The sequence below is a fragment of the Salminus brasiliensis genome, chromosome 16 (genome assembly GCF_030463535.1).
Source record: "Salminus brasiliensis chromosome 16, fSalBra1.hap2, whole genome shotgun sequence".
NCBI lineage: Eukaryota > Metazoa > Chordata > Actinopteri > Characiformes > Bryconidae > Salminus > Salminus brasiliensis.
In genome coordinates, this window is record NC_132893.1 from 9,113,140 (window position 1) to 9,129,745 (window position 16,606).

Genomic DNA, 16,606 nt, shown 5'->3' on the forward strand with positions numbered 1-16,606 from the left:
GTACATTGCTGTTTGTTAACAAACATAACCGTACATAAACATAAACATTAACATAAATGTTTAAAATAATACAAAGTGCCTCCATCATTTCAGTACAGAGAATTTGTTGAAATTTTTGGTGAACGCCCCTTTCAATCATGCATGGCTCTCTGTCTACAGTTCATGCGTGAGATGGCAGGTGCGTGGCAGATGACTGTGGAGCTGAAGATGGGGCTGTTCTCCGATGCCCAGGTGGAGGCTGACCCCCTGGCTGCATCTGAAGAGAGTCAGCCCATCCCCTGCCCCCCCGACATAACTCCCCATTACATCTGGATTGAGGTCAGTGGCACTGGTTTTGCTTTGTCTGTTTATATAAGCTCCTGGTCATTTCCATTTCTGCTGGCTCGGGGGCCTTGGCTGGATTTGCATAGTTGGAAAGCTCCTTATGATCCACACCAGAAATAGCGTACCTTCCTGGGCGTCCTTCAGAGCTTCAGCTCAGAAGATAGCAGCTCTTGTTTGTCCAGGCACTGTTCTCCGATGATGATGATGTTTTATTTATGATGTATAGGATTACCCATATGTTACACCATAAATGAATAATTAGACTTCAAGATTGCGATGCATTCAGTTTTAATTAATTTAGATTTTACATTTAAGAGGAAACCCACAATACATTTGTTAATCTGTTAATTTTGTGTTGTTGACAATTCACATCAGACATAATGGTTATGAAAACTTTCTGTACTTGCAGAGAATTAATAGACTGATCTTTCTGTTCTGAAACACGTTTGTTTTTTTTACAGTTTCTTGTTCAGCGTTTTGAGATTGCGAAGTACTGCAGCGCTGATCAGGTGGAAATATTTGGCAGCCTGCTCCAGAGGTCACTCTCCCTCAATGTGGGCGGCCCAAAGAGTGGCCTGAACCGCCATGTCGCAGCCATTGGACCGCGCTTCAGGTTCAGCTCGTAGCACTTCTGCTTGAAATGTTTTCGTCACATGCTTTGTTTCATGACCCAGAAAAAAAATAATGTAAAGCCTGAAAGGAGTACTGTGGTTTCTGTATGCAGGTTGTTGACACTTGGCCTTTCCCTTCTTCATTCGGATGTGGTTACCAATGCCACCATCCGCAATGTCCTCAGAGAGAAGATCTACTCCACTGCCTTTGATTACTTTAGGTATTACTTTGTTCTTTGTTTCATTTGCACTGTTTTGTCCTTACACCTAATGTGGTTGATCAACCAAGACATTCTTGTTGACAGAAGCCGCCTTCTTTACTGTATGACTGGTATGTACTAGGGATGTGTACTGGCGATACAATGTTCATCTTGATACAGGGGTTTCAAATGAAACTCTTACTCCCTGCAAAAAAATGTGTCCACATTGTATTGTTGATATGTTACATCAGGTAGACTTAATTTGTTAAGCAAAACCAAATCCTGGCCCCAATTCTAAGCTTAACTTCAATCCAAATCTTAATCCTAACCCTCATAGTGGCCCTAATCCTAACTCTAACCTTAACCCAAAACCTAATCCTAACCTTCACCCTGGCCCTTTAATCTCAAAGTTAAATTCCAGTTCCAGAGTGGTGTCAGCAGCAGGTCTATAACAGATTGTTGAGAACGTTGAGATGGTCTGTATTAGACCTGCTACATCATGTTTTTAAACTGTTACTGGAAGTCTGATGTGTGTTTTAACTAAAAAGGATCACTCCAAACATGTTTTGTGACGCAGGGTTCCCCACTGTCAGAAACCACATAAGCAAGTCTGTTTGAGATGAATTTACTCATGATTTGAGGCTTGTGTATGATGGTTTAGGTATGCTGTTTTCTAATTGGTTCAGATATAAAATGGATATTGATTAATTGACTACTTTTCATTTATGGATAAATTTAACATATAAACAGTTTTACAAATGTATCTAAATGTTATGTCAGTTAGAGTTGTACTTCCTATCATTGGCAAAATCAGCTAAATTGAATGTGCTGAAAGGGATTCACCTCTAATCTTGAGTTAAACTTTTTGACACTAAACATACTACTTGTTTTATTTTTTAGCCAAAATAGTATAATAGATACTATAAATAATAAATATATGCTGTAAATAAATAATTAGGGCTGCATGATATTGATTTTTTTTTTATTTATTATTTCTACAAAATATATTGTAATAATAATAAAAAAAAGAGGAACATTTACCAGATTTCACCAGAAGTCAATAATTCAACATGGCATGGTAATAACATATATAAATGTTCCAAGATTGGAATAAATACCAATTTTTCGCATAATGCTGCCTTAACAGGGATTTAATATTTATGTTCAAAAGCACTGTTTACTGTTTAGTCGAAACCTAAAGCATTGTACTTCTAACACTGACTCTGATTCTTTTCCATTTTCAGTGTGGCGTCTAAGTTCCCCACTCAAGGGGACAAGCGTTTGCGTGAGGACATCAGCATCATGATCAAGTTCTACGCGAACATCCTCTCAGACAAGAAGTACCTAGCTGCTAGCCAGCTTGTGCCACCTGGTGAGCCTGGCGCCAATCCCCCTCAAAGCTCTCTATCTGCTGGGATTTTCGGATCGCTAATCGTTTCCAGCACTTCTCCGATATCGATCTTAAGTAAGCCTTCCTTGCTCCAACCGTGGAAACTACAGTGCCTCGGGAGCATGTTGACGCAGTTCAAATTTGCCACAGTGCAAATTTGAAGCATGCGTGAGAAATGCACGACTTGACTGTCATCGCGGGCACCTGATTTATCAATTTGTCTCTGAGCACAAATTGAGAAATGGCTCCGCCCTCTCCACCCCCAGAAACCACCTTCACTGACCTCTCCAACACCACCTTCATTGTAGACAACATTCTCTCTCATCCGTAAATTAGCTACACTGTTGTAAAGTGCATGGTCATTTCAATATCAGAGGACTAATTTATGCTCCATCCGCCCCTCAAAGACCCCTCCATGCGTGTGATGTCCACTGAAAAAAGAAACCCAGGATTTCGCCTCTAACTGTTACTGCCTCTAGTGCAAATGTTACTAATTTATTGAGTGAAAGTGCTACTAATCCATTAAGTGGAAACAGATTGTGCTGCATTGACACGTGAAAATAGATTTTACTGGGATCTTTTGAGAGATGAACTCAGATGAGTGAGCGGGTGTAACGATACACACAATTTGAAAATTTGATACAAAACAGTAGTGGGGTGGTTTTGATACAAAAATAAAGCATATTGCTATGTTCTTATGCTCACATTAATGCTAATATAATTTAAATGTTTGATATATTATGTTAAGAATGTTAAACAGGAATTTATATATATAGTTGTATAATCTGGTTATGTACAATACAGATTGATTAAAAAAAAAAGTTCTGCAATATAACTGTTTTAGCACATGACATACCACCCTCTAACGACCCCTTAGAATTTATGAATTTATTATAAATGTATTTAATTAATAATGTTTTGAACATGAATGCGTTCATTACATTTTCATACATTCACTCTAGCTGTACCCAAATGCCTACTTTTGGTTACTAGTGATTTTCAGCAAGATGATAAGTGAGAGACCCTCAAAAGAGACTGAGGCAATGCTGGTTCAAATTCCCGTATGGTATTCAAGTTTTCAATATGTATTGTAATCATTACACCCATAAAAGAAAACGAAGTAGGACATGATTTTCTTTTTCCCTTAAAATGTAAGAAAATATCACTATCACCTTTTAAGCAGCTGTCAGCTCACTGAGGGATTTTGACTTTGCTTGACTTTGGCAGACAACCAGGACCCATCTCTGAATAGTCTGTCGGTGATGACTGCTGCTGACCCCAGGAACACCATGGACATGTCAGTGGGCACCCGCCAGCAGAGTGCCCAAGGCTGGATCAATACTTACCCGCTGTCCAGTGGAATGTCTACCACTTCTAAGAAATCGGGTATGACCACTCCGTAACCCTGATTCATTTGAATTGTATAATAGCATTAGCCTCACACTCTAGTTAATGCTTTGAGCCCTCTGCTGACCAGGGAAGTCCAGAATGGCTGAGGAGGATGTTGTGTATCCGCTTTCGCATGACTCACTGTTTGACTTGTCTTGTCAGTGTGCTTATTTAGGTACAGAAATGACTATAGCGATTAGCATTTGGGTAAGGAGTGATGCTTTGTTTATAAGGGGCTTGTATGGTGTTATATAGGGTTGTATGTTTTTAACAGTGTTTTTTGTTCTTTTAATATGATGCAATTTCCCCCTACCTTAGATGGTGATCAGCCAGGAATGAGGCTGGGGAACTGGAGTGAGGCTAGTTTTGATACACTAGTTATGGAAGCTTATACTCCAGCAATAAGCACAGCGTGAACTGCGTGGCTAAAATCATCACACACTTCAACCCTGTCACACTGCTTATTTGGTTTCTGTATGGCATAAAAAAATACAAAATTGCATCCAATGTCTAGTTTTAACACTTCAAAAAAAGACACTTGATTTGATTCCATGCAAATCATTGCTTTGCATTCTTTTTTGTTTCCCATAGGAATGTCCAAAAAGAGCAACAGAGGCACTCAGCTGCACAAATACTACATGAAGCGCAGAACACTCCTGCTAGCTTTGCTGGTAGGCCCTGACTATTTTCAGCCTTTCAGGACATCAAGTCTAGTGTCCCCCTAAACAAGTAGCTCAATCAAAAATGCTTGTAGTGCCGGTTAGTTTTAATGATAAAACTAGCCCTTTTAGCTCATAGAGCTTTTGAACAGCAATTCCCTCCTTTGTTCACCCTATCCAGGCCAGTGAGATAGAGCGACTTACCACCTGGTACAACCCGCTGTCCGCCCAGGAGTTGGCCATTTTCACTGAGCAATCAGTAGAGACCAGCATTGCCAACTGGAGGTCCAAGTACATCAGTTTAAGTGAAAAACAGTGGAAGGACCATGTTAACCTTGCCTGGAACATCTCTCCCTACCTCGCTATGCAGTTATCAACCAGGTATATTTAATACATGCAATTGTCTTAATTGTGGAATATTGTTTGTAAATTGGTTGTTCATAATATTGTGCTGACAACATACACATTGACCTTTTCGGGCCTGTTTTTCAGGTTTAAAAACACAGAGGCTATTGTGGCTGAAGTAACCCGGCTTGTTCGACTGGACCCTGGCGCTGTCAGCGACGTCCCAGAGGCAGTGAAGGTGAGACAAAAGCATCAATGACATTTCCTTTCACTGTTAAATCTCCTGTAAAAAGTGACTCCCAAGTGGTGAAACTGACTAAGGAGGCAGCGTGCTAGTGTGCTATGACTGGATCTGGCTTGAATTCCTACTAATACTACAGCCAGTAAGAGCTGTGAGTCTAAATCATCACCTAAATTGGAACATGGTATGTCGCATAGATGCATACAGCAGTAGCTGCCATTTCAATCCTTTCAATTCTCATTTATTTTATTTAAAGGTTGATTTGGGAGAAAATGCACGCAGTACAACCATATAGGGTTTGAAACATTTTTGTTTATCACAGGGAGCATTAGTGCCGAAAATCCCATTAATTTCTGGCATGGAGAAATGCTACTATTATGGCCATGAAACCAATTTTGGAATAAAAGCACTTCTGCTACTTTAGTAGTATAGTCTGTTTAACCTTAGTTGACACAACATGATTTGAAACAAGTATGTATAATAATAAAAATAATAATAGTAACAATATTACAATGCAGTGTGATGCTAACCGATGGTGTAGGTTTCCACTGTTGATTAGCTTTATTATTACATTTTCTGACTCAAATGTTAAAACTGTTCCTTTAATTCTACATTACGTGCTGATAGTTTTAGAATTGAGTAGTTTTAGAATGTTCTTTTTGGATTAAGCATATAGAAAACTTAGAACTGGCTCGAAATGTCTCACCAATAACTGTTTTTGTACAATTTCTCAACTGTTTTCCATCATGTCATTCTCTACCCGCAGTTCCTAGTGACGTGGCACACCATTGATGCTGACTCACCTGAACTGAGCCACATCCTGTGCTGGGCCCCTGCTGATCCCCCCACTGGCCTGTCGTACTTCTCCAGCATGTACCCTCCTCACCCACTCACGGCCCAGTATGGCGTCAAAGTGCTACGCTCCTTCCCTCCCGTACGTACTGACAGCTTTTGCCACAAAGCTCTGCTTCTGCTACTTGTAGCTAGATGCAATGAAACATATAAATATAAATCATGGGTGTCAGCTTGCCAGGTCACATTTATGCTTATAAGCAAGCTGTATCTTAACAAAAGTGTAATATTAACAAAATAGATTCCAAACTGAATGTTCTAATTATGTATATGTGGCAATGTATCAGATAGGCCTAATCATCTATTTATTATGAGTTAAAAAAATGTGTTCACATAGCATTGGAAAAAAGTAATATTTGTAATACTTTTACCCTTAACACTCTTGGGTTAAATGGTTCTATATTATACTAAAAAAAAATGACATATGACAATAGTTTTGTCTTTTTTCTATAAAGAAGCTTTATAGAATAATTATAGAGATTAACATTATAGAGAAGAGCTGTTTAACCAAGCAAAAATTAAGCTTTTTTTTTTTTTTTTGAGCTATCCATGCTGATCTGCCATTTTTGTAATCTGCCATGTATTGCCCCAGTGATACTGAGTGAGAATGCTAATGGTGTAGAGGATTATTTTTTATCCCTTTGTTGCCTCTGACAGGATGCAATTCTGTTCTACATTCCACAAATTGTGCAAGCTCTCCGGTATGACAAGGTGAGAAATGTTCAGCCACCCCACCCCTTTCCAAACAAACCACTAGACTAGGTTTTCCAGCGGCTCACGTTCCTCTCTGCTTTGTAACAGATGGGCTATGTGCGTGAGTACATACTGTGGGCAGCACAGAAGTCCCAGCTCCTCGCCCACCAGTTCATCTGGAACATGAAGACTAACATCTACCTGGACGAGGAAGGACACCAGAAAGACCGTGAGTGCTTCCAAAGCAGATGAAAACTGAAAATTAGACTTTGTTAGCACAACCACAGCAGAAAGAGCTCAATCGTTGGAGACATTTGATGATCTAAAGCACTGTAAAGATCATTTTCATCTTTGAACATCTTGTTCTGCAAATCCAAAGCCTCGCCTGTATAAGATTAAGAGAAGAGTAGTCCACTAGTTTACTGTGGGCTTTTTGATTGTGACATACACCCATGAAAAGCCACCCCTAAAGGACACACTTTACATACGCATTTCTGGACAAGCTGAGAGAGGCTAATCCCTCAATAAAAGTAAAAACACTCATGCATTGTCATGTACACTGAAGCAATAGAATAATATTACAGTATTTTACACAAATATGACTAGTTACATAGCATTGTACAGTTCTCAAAAGCATTGTCCTACTGTCTTCACCAGTTGCATTTAGCAGTATTCCAAGCCTGTAAAAATTCTAGATATTGTCACTATGCAGGTTTAATTGTAGAGTATTAATGGAAATAATTAGGTGTGTTGTTTCGATTTCTCTTTTTGTACATCAGCGGACATTGGAGAACTACTGGAGCAGATGATGCAGGAAATCATAAGCTCTCTGTCAGGCCCAGCCAAAGACTTCTACCAGCGAGAATTTGACTTCTTTAACAAGATCACCAATGTCTCTGCCATTATTAAGTATGTTCTTGAGTTGAAAGTCAAAAGCCTGTCAATAGATATTGCAACAGATATTTACTTCTGCAGTAAATTCTTATATTGAGTTTTTTTTTTCTTATTAGGCCTGTCCCGAAAGGAGATGAAAGGAAAAGGGCTTGCCTAAAAGCCTTGTCCGATATCAAAGTTCAGCCAGGTTAGTACAGTTACCTATTGCTGTTTTTTTTTTTTTTTTTTTTTTTTTCATCTTGACAAATATAGATTTTTGTCTGTTGACCTGCATTTTGTTTATTTATTGTCCTAGGCTGCTACTTACCAAGCAATCCTGAAGCCATTGTTCTAGATATCGACTACAAGTCAGGAACGCCAATGCAGAGGTGCAGTATTTGAAACTGAGCAAATGTGGTTATACATCATTCGTGTAATGCCGCTGCTAATTACTGTGCCAATATTTACATGGGTTAAAAGAATTTTCTCATGGTAATTTGTTTACATTTTGTAGCGCTGCTAAAGCTCCTTATCTGGCAAAGTTCAAAGTCAAGCGATGTGGAGTGAGTGAACTAGAGAAAGAAGGTGTGTAGTGCATTCCTCTATCTGCCTATGTCTCTGGATCTCTATCCCTGACCCCATCCCCTTTTTTGTGGTCCAGTTGTTTAGGTCTTACTACTTTTAACTCGTGAAACTGGGGGAAAAAATGATTTCACTTAATAATAATTTCAGTAACCTTTGTTGTAGTGATCTTTTGTTCAGCATTCTGTATTGTCTCGTTCTGTTAATACAGGTCTGCGCTGCCTCTCTGACTCTGTAGAAGATGGTGACGAAAATTCTGAAGCTGTTCAGAAGGTCTGCTGGCAGGCAGCCATCTTTAAAGTGGGAGATGACTGCAGACAGGTTAATCATTTTCAGAACTCTTCAACTGTTCCCGAAATCCATTTAAAAGCTTGTTATTTTTGGTCAAAACTAACCGTTTTTGTGTCTTGTTAAAAGGACATGCTGGCACTGCAGATCATTGGGCTCTTCAAGAACATTTTCCAGCTGGTGGGGTTGGATCTGTTTGTGTTCCCCTACAGAGTTGTAGCCACGGCACCTGGGGTGAGATTTCCTGTCTTTTATATTGTCCACTGCTAACACAATATAGCTTTTAATTGTTATTGGGGAATTTGCAATATTGATATCTCAAAAGTCTGAATAGAACTTCTGGAATATGCAAATGAGGCTTAAACGAATCATAATTTTATAATAGGCTGTGAACATCCTAGATCAGTGGTGCTTTTGATGAAGTAAGGCTTTCACATGGCGTAACACATAAATAATTTAGGTTAGTCATATGTAGGGGAGGGCAGTATTTATCATGATAGACTGTTATAAAAAATGACATCACATAATTAGTACTGACTACTATTACTAACTCATATTGACTGGTTAGTTTCTTTTTTATGTTGCTTTTACTTTCTTTTTTGTTATTATTGTCAATAATTAAACTGAAAGAAAGATTGATACGCAGGCATGTATTGAGTGAAAGAAACATTTTCTTGTATACTTACCTTATTCCAGTGTGGTGTAATTGAGTGTATCCCGGACTGTAAGTCTCGTGATCAGTTGGGCAGACAGACTGACTTTGGCATGTACGACTACTTCAGAAACCAGTACGGTGACGAGTCCACCCTGGCCTTTCAAAAGGTAACAGATATTTTAAAACTGCACTGACTTGGTGTTTCATTAAGCCCTAGAATTTCAAGCATTTTAATTATTTAATATGTAGAAACACTCATATGATGAACTCACTCTCCTCTGGATTGCTCCATAAAGTTGAATTACAATAAACAGGTCTGTCACTTTGTCAGAAAAGGAACCTGAATCTGATGTTCTAGCAATTGAACACTTTGTTGCTTTCATTAAAAACATTATTTCATTAAAGTTCAAAGTCCAAACATTTTTGAACTTTTAACATTATAGAACAAGGGCAAAACATATTGGACTAATATTTAATATCATTGGGCAATTATCAATGGGCATTTATAACTCATCTTCGTATAAAAATCCAAATCAAGCTTTAAGCGAATAGACGAATAGAGCTTGATTTGATTTGATTTTAAATTATGTCTGATTTACAATTTACCTTTATTGTATATTTAATACAAAATATTAACGTTATGTTCACCAGTTCTTATTTATTTGTTTTGTTTTTGTTTTTTTCTCAAAAAGATAGAAGTTTTAAATGAGTCCAGTTCTGTCAGTTTTCCAGTTGATTGAATTGTGTCCTCATGCAATGTCTGTGCTTGTGTGTCCAACAGGCAAGGTATAATTTCATCCGCAGCATGGCCGCCTACAGCCTGCTCCTCTTCCTGCTGCAGATCAAAGACCGCCACAATGGCAACATCATGCTGGACAGCAAAGGCCACCTCATTCACATTGGTTTGTCACTGCCCATAATGGAACTATATTCTTTTAATAAGATCAAAGAGGCTATAAAGAAAACCTACTTAAAATGAATTAAGCAACTTATTTTATATATCTAAATACTCAATCGATACGTAAAGGCTTATCTAAATATACATTCAAATATTTTCAAAAAGCAGTAAAAAACACTATGTAATTATATATACATATAGTATTACTGTGCTGTGTAGTACTGTGTAGGGTTAGGTCTTTACTGTAAAAACTCCAGATCAAATTAGAACAGTTGCATGTGAACATGAATCCAGTAAAAAGGAACAGGAATTTCTCATTTTGAGAAAAGCAGTTGAGATCTGAGCTAGTTTGAAGAACAAAGCTGTATTCCAAATTTCTCCTGAAGGCCCCCAGCCAGCATGTGAATATGTTTAATTTCATCACCAGCTCACCTGATGTAACATCATTGAGCATTAAACCAGGTGTTAAATGATAACTGTCTTATGCGGAGAGCTTTGGAGATGTTTGAATGAACACAGTAATGTATGAAAGTTATTTGTATTTATTCTATATTTAAATTACTATATATATATATAGTGGGGCCAAAAAGTATTTAGTCTGCCACTGATTGTGCAAGCTCTTATACTTAGAAAGATGAGAGTGGTAATTTTCATCATGGGTACACTTCAACTATGAATGACAAAATGAGAAAAAAATCCAGGAAATCACATTGTAATCACATTGTATGCACAATGTATTTGTAAATTATGGTGGAAAATAAGTATTTGATCAATAACAAAAGTTCAACTCAATACTTTGTAACATAACCTTTGTTGGTAATGACAGAGGTCAAACGTTTCCTGTAAGTCTTCACCAGGTTTGCACACACTGTAGCTGGTATTTTGGCCCATTCCTCCATGCAGATCTCTAGAGCAGTGATATTTTGGGGCTGTTGCTGGGCAACACAGACTTTTAACTCCCTCCACAAATTTTCTATGGGGTTGAGGGCTGGAGACTGGCTAGACCACTCAAGGACCTTGAAATGCTTTTTAAAGAGCCACTCCTTCGTTGTCCTGAGCGGTGTGTTTGGGATCATTGTCATGCTGGAAGACCCAGCCACGTTCCATCTTCAATGCTCTCACTGATAGAAGGTTTTGGCTTAAAATGTCACGATACAAGGCCCTGTTCATTCTTCCCTTAACACAGATCAGTCGTCCTGTCCCCTTTGCAGAAAAACAGCCCCAAAGCATGATGTTCCACCCCCATGCTTTACAGTAGGTATGGAGTTCTTGGGATGCAACTTCCACCATAATTTACAAAAAAACACTTTAAAAATCCTACAATGTGATTTCCTGGATTTTATTTTCTTATTTTGTCTCTCATGGTTGAAGTGTACCTATGATGAAAATTACAGAACTCTCTCATCTTTCTAAGTAGGTGAACATGCACAATCAGTGGCTGACTAAATATGTCATACGTCGTGTGTGTGTGTGTGTGTGTGTGTGTGTGTGTGTGTATTGTATACTTCTTTTTTGTTGCCTTTAGATTTTGGTTTCATGTTTGAGAGCTCTCCGGGAGGTAACCTTGGCTGGGAACCGGACATCAAGCTGACCGATGAGATGGTGATGATCATGGGGGGCAAAATGGAGGCCACTCCCTTTAAGTGGTTCATGGAGATGTGTGTACGCGGATACCTCGCGGTAAGGTGAGACGCACTGCTAGTAAATATTTTAGCAGCCCCCAGGGATGCAGGATAAGGTGTGCAGAAGTGCAGAATGGAAGGTAACCGTTCATGTTGATGTTTCTCTCTCTCTCTCTCTCTCTCTCTCTCTCTCTCTCTCTCTCTCTCTGTTTGTGTGTGTTTAAGAGAGTGACTGAGAGAATCTGTGTACAGTGGAAAGCTTATCTTCTTTTCAGTCAAATGACTGTTCTTCTTAATGCTTTGACTGCTTTCTTTCGCTCTCTCTTTTTCTCTCTCTCTTCTCATCTTAGGCCATATATGGATGCTGTGGTGTCATTGGTGACCTTGATGCTGGACACTGGTCTTCCATGCTTCAGAGGACAAACAATAAAACTGCTGAAGTATGAATCCACTTCTTAAATGTACCTCACCCATGTTAATTTGGTAACTGACAGTAAGCTTGTATTGTATGTTGAAATGAGATGCTTATCTGTTTGTCAATTCCAGACAAAGGTTCAACCCTAACATGAGTGAAAAGGAGGCAGCAGCCTTTATGATCAAAGTCATAGAACGTTGCTTCCTGAGTAGCAGGTATAATCTCACTACAGCAGGTTTTGTTTTCCACTTGAAGAGTTATATTAAACATACTGTATAACTGTAACCCCTTAAACCCTCTGTATTTAAGTCCTCTCTTTATTACTGTCATAATTTCCATTGGTTTAATAGGTCCTAAAATAGAACCTTGTGGGACTATTAGGATTAATAACTCAGTCAATAACCTAAGATTTAAAAAGTTAAATAGCTTTTGTTTATGTGACTAAACAAGCACCATGTAGTTCAAAATAAACTATTTAATTTCCCCTTAATGTCCAGGTGTAGTCAGCAAGACATGTTTGGTCGGTTTGATTCTTGAGACTATGAGGTCACTTGTTTAACATTATGCAAAATGCATGCTTAAATCATTATCCATACTGTTACCTATAAAAGTGGGCAAGCATACAGACAAAATCCATACTTTTACTACTCTACTCAGCTGGTTTTACTTTTTCAGCTTACTTTTGTCCATCTTTATTGAGAATGTCAATATCACAATTGTTACAATTGTGGTATCACTTCATGACCGCTTTATAAACCTACATTAACATTTCCAACAAGCGTCAGTTGTCATGAATGCTGCAATGTAATAACTATGGTTGAATAACTATGTCTCTGTTTCGCAGGAGCAAGACCTATGACATGCTGCAGTATTACCAAAACCAGATCCCGTACTGATGGGAGCTCCGCTTTATCTCCCTTCACGTCTCCTTGAGTGTCTGCACCTATTAGTCGTAGCTGTCCCCATCAGAGATCAATGATCATATCAGTCGACGAGCATCCATGAAGACAAGCACTTTATATATTTTAATAATTAATAATATGGGCCCGGTCACTGTGGAGGTAATTGCAAGAGTCAAGATAAGCCATTTCCTCTAGTGATGGCGTGGGACCTCTGTAGTGATCTGCTGTAGAAAACGCTGCATGTGCAATGAGTGTATTTTATCTCCCTTTAAAGTGCGCACCTTAATGGTGTCATGCAAACGTATATGTACTTTCTTTTTTCTTCTTTTTTGGTAACATTCCACTTTAAACACCAACTGTTGAATTCTAAACTGTACTGGGAAATAATTCAGGGCTGCTTAGTTTAGCTTGTGTTACCCAAGAAGCCATTTCTATGATCATGGCTCAAATAGTACTGTATTATTTGTCATGCCCCTGCAACAGTCACATTATGCAATGTGTCTCCCTGTGCGTGTTGTGTTGCTTTGTTTGTGGAATCCCAAAGGGAAACTTCAACCAAATATCTTTTTTTATTCAGTTTATTCCGAGTTATTCCGTTTGACTGCTGCCGAGAATTTTTTGAATATTTTTGCATGACCTTTTTGGTGATCCTATCAAAAAGATATTGGGCCTCGTTCATCAACTGTTCTAGAATATTTCTTTCCTAAAACCTATTTTTGGTTAGAACTTTCCTCAAGACCAGATTTACAACAATTCTGCAAAGAAGAGACTGCTGAATGAGGCCCAAAGAGATTGACAAGTCTGCAGCTCCTTCCCTTTAACCAGAACTTTTACCTGGCTCAGGATCTAATGGGTCTGATGCATTAAACCTGTAACAGCATCAATTTACTTCACATTTCAGTGCAGTTCAAATGTTTGAAGAAGAGAATCGCTTTATTTCAAGGATATTTCAAAGAATTTATTTACAGTTGTGCTTGCTAGGATTGGATCCATGCATTATGCGTCTGTCGAATCATTTTCATTAAATAGGTATTATTCAGAGATTATCAGAAGAAACTATTTTAGTATATGTACCATAAAGTCTAGAAGTGAACCTCATTTCACATGTGTCTGTCTGTGTATATAATGTAACGTCTTATGTGTGAGATATGGATCAGTGGCTGAGAATTTGTGGAATTATAAAGTTTAAAGTCTTAATGTGCTGATCAACACGCAAATAGTTTACTGACACCTTGTGCATCTGTCAATCCAGGTTTGGTTTGTTTCTTTGGTGTGGTGTTTACTCAGCTGTGCAATAACTCCTTATGTTGCTGGGTTGCTGTTTATATGCTGGTCAGAGAGGCAGTTTGCAAGCTCACTGGCTGGTGCTCTTTGGGCCGCTGCGGGCAAAATCCTTACTGGCTTTACGCAGGGATTTGCTGACCACTCAGCGTGTCTAGTGCTCCCACTGTAGATTTGATATTGAATCCCAGTTGAAGTCCAATCAGTGTGCATCCACCGAAATACAAATAGTTGGGGAAGCGAGTGACATTTATTTCTTGAACAAAAGCTGTATGTATTAATTCTGTTGTAAAATGAACACATTAAGTTGTGTAATACACATACTGTACAAATTTCAAAATAAAATAACACAACCTAATATAGATGTTTTTTTTTTCCTTTTTTATTGACTGCATCCTGCACGTCGCAAGTAGATATTTTACTTCATCTAATGTCCCATACCCGTCGCAGCCTTTTATGTAATAATCCCTGCTTTACTATTATATGTATTCTCCTTTATTGCAATACTTCTGTAAATAGAGCTGTGTATTGGCAGGATCCTGGTAATATGATACGCATCACAGTAAGGGGTTGTGCTTTAATATACTGCGATAACTTGTGATACTGTAAGCAAGGTCATATATTGCATTTTATTTTTAATTCAAATGTAGGAAAACTGCTATAGTATTAAAAAAAACACCATCGTATGCATAAAATTTAGACACTTATAAAATCTTAGATATTTAAATAATTTATCCTGCAGTTGCTGGAGCAGTTGTCTGTACTGTCCAGGAAAAGCTTTTTTACTAGATATTGGAGCATTGCTGTGAAGATTTCATCGCATTTGGCAACAAGTGTGATGGAGCACCATCATTCCTGAGAACACAGTTCCACTGCTCCACAATGCCTGGGGGGCTTTATACCCCTATAGCCCACGTTTGGCATTAGGCATAGTGACAATAGGTTCATGTTTATCTGCTCTAGGGAGTCCTATTTTATTGGCAATACTTCTCTACAGAGACTAAACAAGTTGTGTGTGCATTTGAACATTAGTGTCAGCAATGAGTGGTAGTAGCAATACCATTCGAAGGGGTGTCCAAAAACAAACCCAAAACAAACCACTGCCTGCCATCAAGTGTTGTATGTAAACTATTAATTAAAAAGCAATTCTGTCTTTTTGAGAGTTGAGTATTGCAACACATAATATAGCAATATATAGGTATTATCTCACTCCCCTAATTGTCAGTATAGTAAGCTCACAGCCGCTGTGGAAAGCTGATGTGCTTGTGGTATGTGTGCGTGTGTGCATACCATAGCTGGAAAGGCTATTTGGTCACTATGAGTCTATCCTGCATTAATATTTAATTGGGGGATGTAGTGTGTCACAGAAACGCTGAGCTAATCCCTAGCAGAGGGAGTAGCCTCCTCCATGGAGCTCCCATGTTAAACACCAGAGGACTCATTAAAGCACCTCCAGCAGCCATCCCCCACACCCCCATCTCTAGCTACCTCTCTATTTCAATCTCTCTATGTCCTTCCCTCATCCCTTCTCATCCTCGAACCAGCACACGTACTGTGGTCAGAGGGGAGCCTTTGAGCACTGGAGTGCTTCCAGCTTTGTCCAGGATAGAGTAAGAGAGAGGGGGAGAGTGAGTGAGTGAGTGAGTGAGTGAGTGAGTGAGTGAGTGAGTGAGTGTGTGTGTGTGTGTGTGTGTGTGTGTGTGTGTGTGTGTGTGTGTGAACGAGCGAGCATGTGTACCCCCTTCTACAGAAGCTATTCTCTGCACTGTCTACTGGAATTCCACTTCCATCCATACATTAGGCCAAATACTGGATTGCTATGGCAACCGGTTCCCTCAGCACAGCCAAGAGGGGGCTGGGAGTGTTGGGTGGATGTGTGTGTGTGTGTGTAGCAGTAAAAGGTGTTGCAACTGATTTCTCCCCTCTCTTTAAACATGCCCATTTACTAACGACAGGGCAATTTTTTTTTTAATCCCCTTCTAACCCCCACCGCACACACACACTTCTATATGACAATCCTCCCTGAGATACCTTAGATTGTCACAGGACAAGAAATCCTTTCAAATTTATTTTCAGTGTGTCGTTCATTAGGCAAATAACTTAAAAGGGAAACAATTTTTCAAACTTTCTGTATAATTCAGTTGATAAGATGTAGACAAAGTTATTAAAAGTGGTTTGAAACTGCAGCTTCCAGAGAAACTTCTTTGCTTTTGTTAAGTACAGTGATGGCAATGCAACTGGATAGGCTGAAGAGGTATATGTAAATGCACATCATAAAACTGGTTGTTTTTGCAGTATACTTTCTATATAGGCGCTGGGGAGGCAGCACCTTAAGTTTTAAATGTTTACATACCTCATCAAGCTTATTAATTAACGAAAATTACTT

General features: G+C 38.8%; 1 protein-coding gene across 3 annotated transcripts in view; it reads left to right on the top strand.

Moving 5' to 3' along the window:
• Positions 1–14,582, top strand: part of pi4kaa (phosphatidylinositol 4-kinase, catalytic, alpha a) — a 32,143-nt gene extending 17,561 nt beyond the window's left edge. The window contains exons 33-55 of one of the 3 annotated variants that reach the window (XM_072658073.1): positions 160–318; positions 786–937; positions 1,049–1,156; positions 2,380–2,600; positions 3,753–3,911; positions 4,506–4,585; positions 4,755–4,954; positions 5,066–5,156; positions 5,926–6,093; positions 6,669–6,722; positions 6,813–6,933; positions 7,484–7,613; positions 7,715–7,785; positions 7,894–7,966; positions 8,092–8,162; positions 8,371–8,480; positions 8,577–8,681; positions 9,144–9,269; positions 9,884–10,004; positions 11,526–11,685; positions 11,973–12,062; positions 12,169–12,252; positions 12,882–14,582. In XM_072658073.1, coding sequence (XP_072514174.1) covers positions 160–318; positions 786–937; positions 1,049–1,156; positions 2,380–2,600; positions 3,753–3,911; positions 4,506–4,585; positions 4,755–4,954; positions 5,066–5,156; positions 5,926–6,093; positions 6,669–6,722; positions 6,813–6,933; positions 7,484–7,613; positions 7,715–7,785; positions 7,894–7,966; positions 8,092–8,162; positions 8,371–8,480; positions 8,577–8,681; positions 9,144–9,269; positions 9,884–10,004; positions 11,526–11,685; positions 11,973–12,062; positions 12,169–12,252; positions 12,882–12,933 — 2,706 coding nt within the window. In that variant the 3' untranslated portion in view covers positions 12,934–14,582. Of the gene's footprint in view, positions 1–159; positions 319–785; positions 938–1,048; positions 1,157–2,379; positions 2,601–3,752; positions 4,586–4,754; positions 4,955–5,065; positions 5,157–5,925; positions 6,094–6,668; positions 6,723–6,812; positions 6,934–7,483; positions 7,614–7,714; positions 7,786–7,893; positions 7,967–8,091; positions 8,163–8,370; positions 8,481–8,576; positions 8,682–9,143; positions 9,270–9,883; positions 10,005–11,525; positions 11,686–11,972; positions 12,063–12,168; positions 12,253–12,881 lie in introns of those variants that run through there. The other 2 variants (XM_072658074.1, XR_011977610.1) reach the window with 2 other exon arrangements.
• The last annotated feature ends 2,024 nt before the right edge of the window (positions 14,583–16,606 follow it).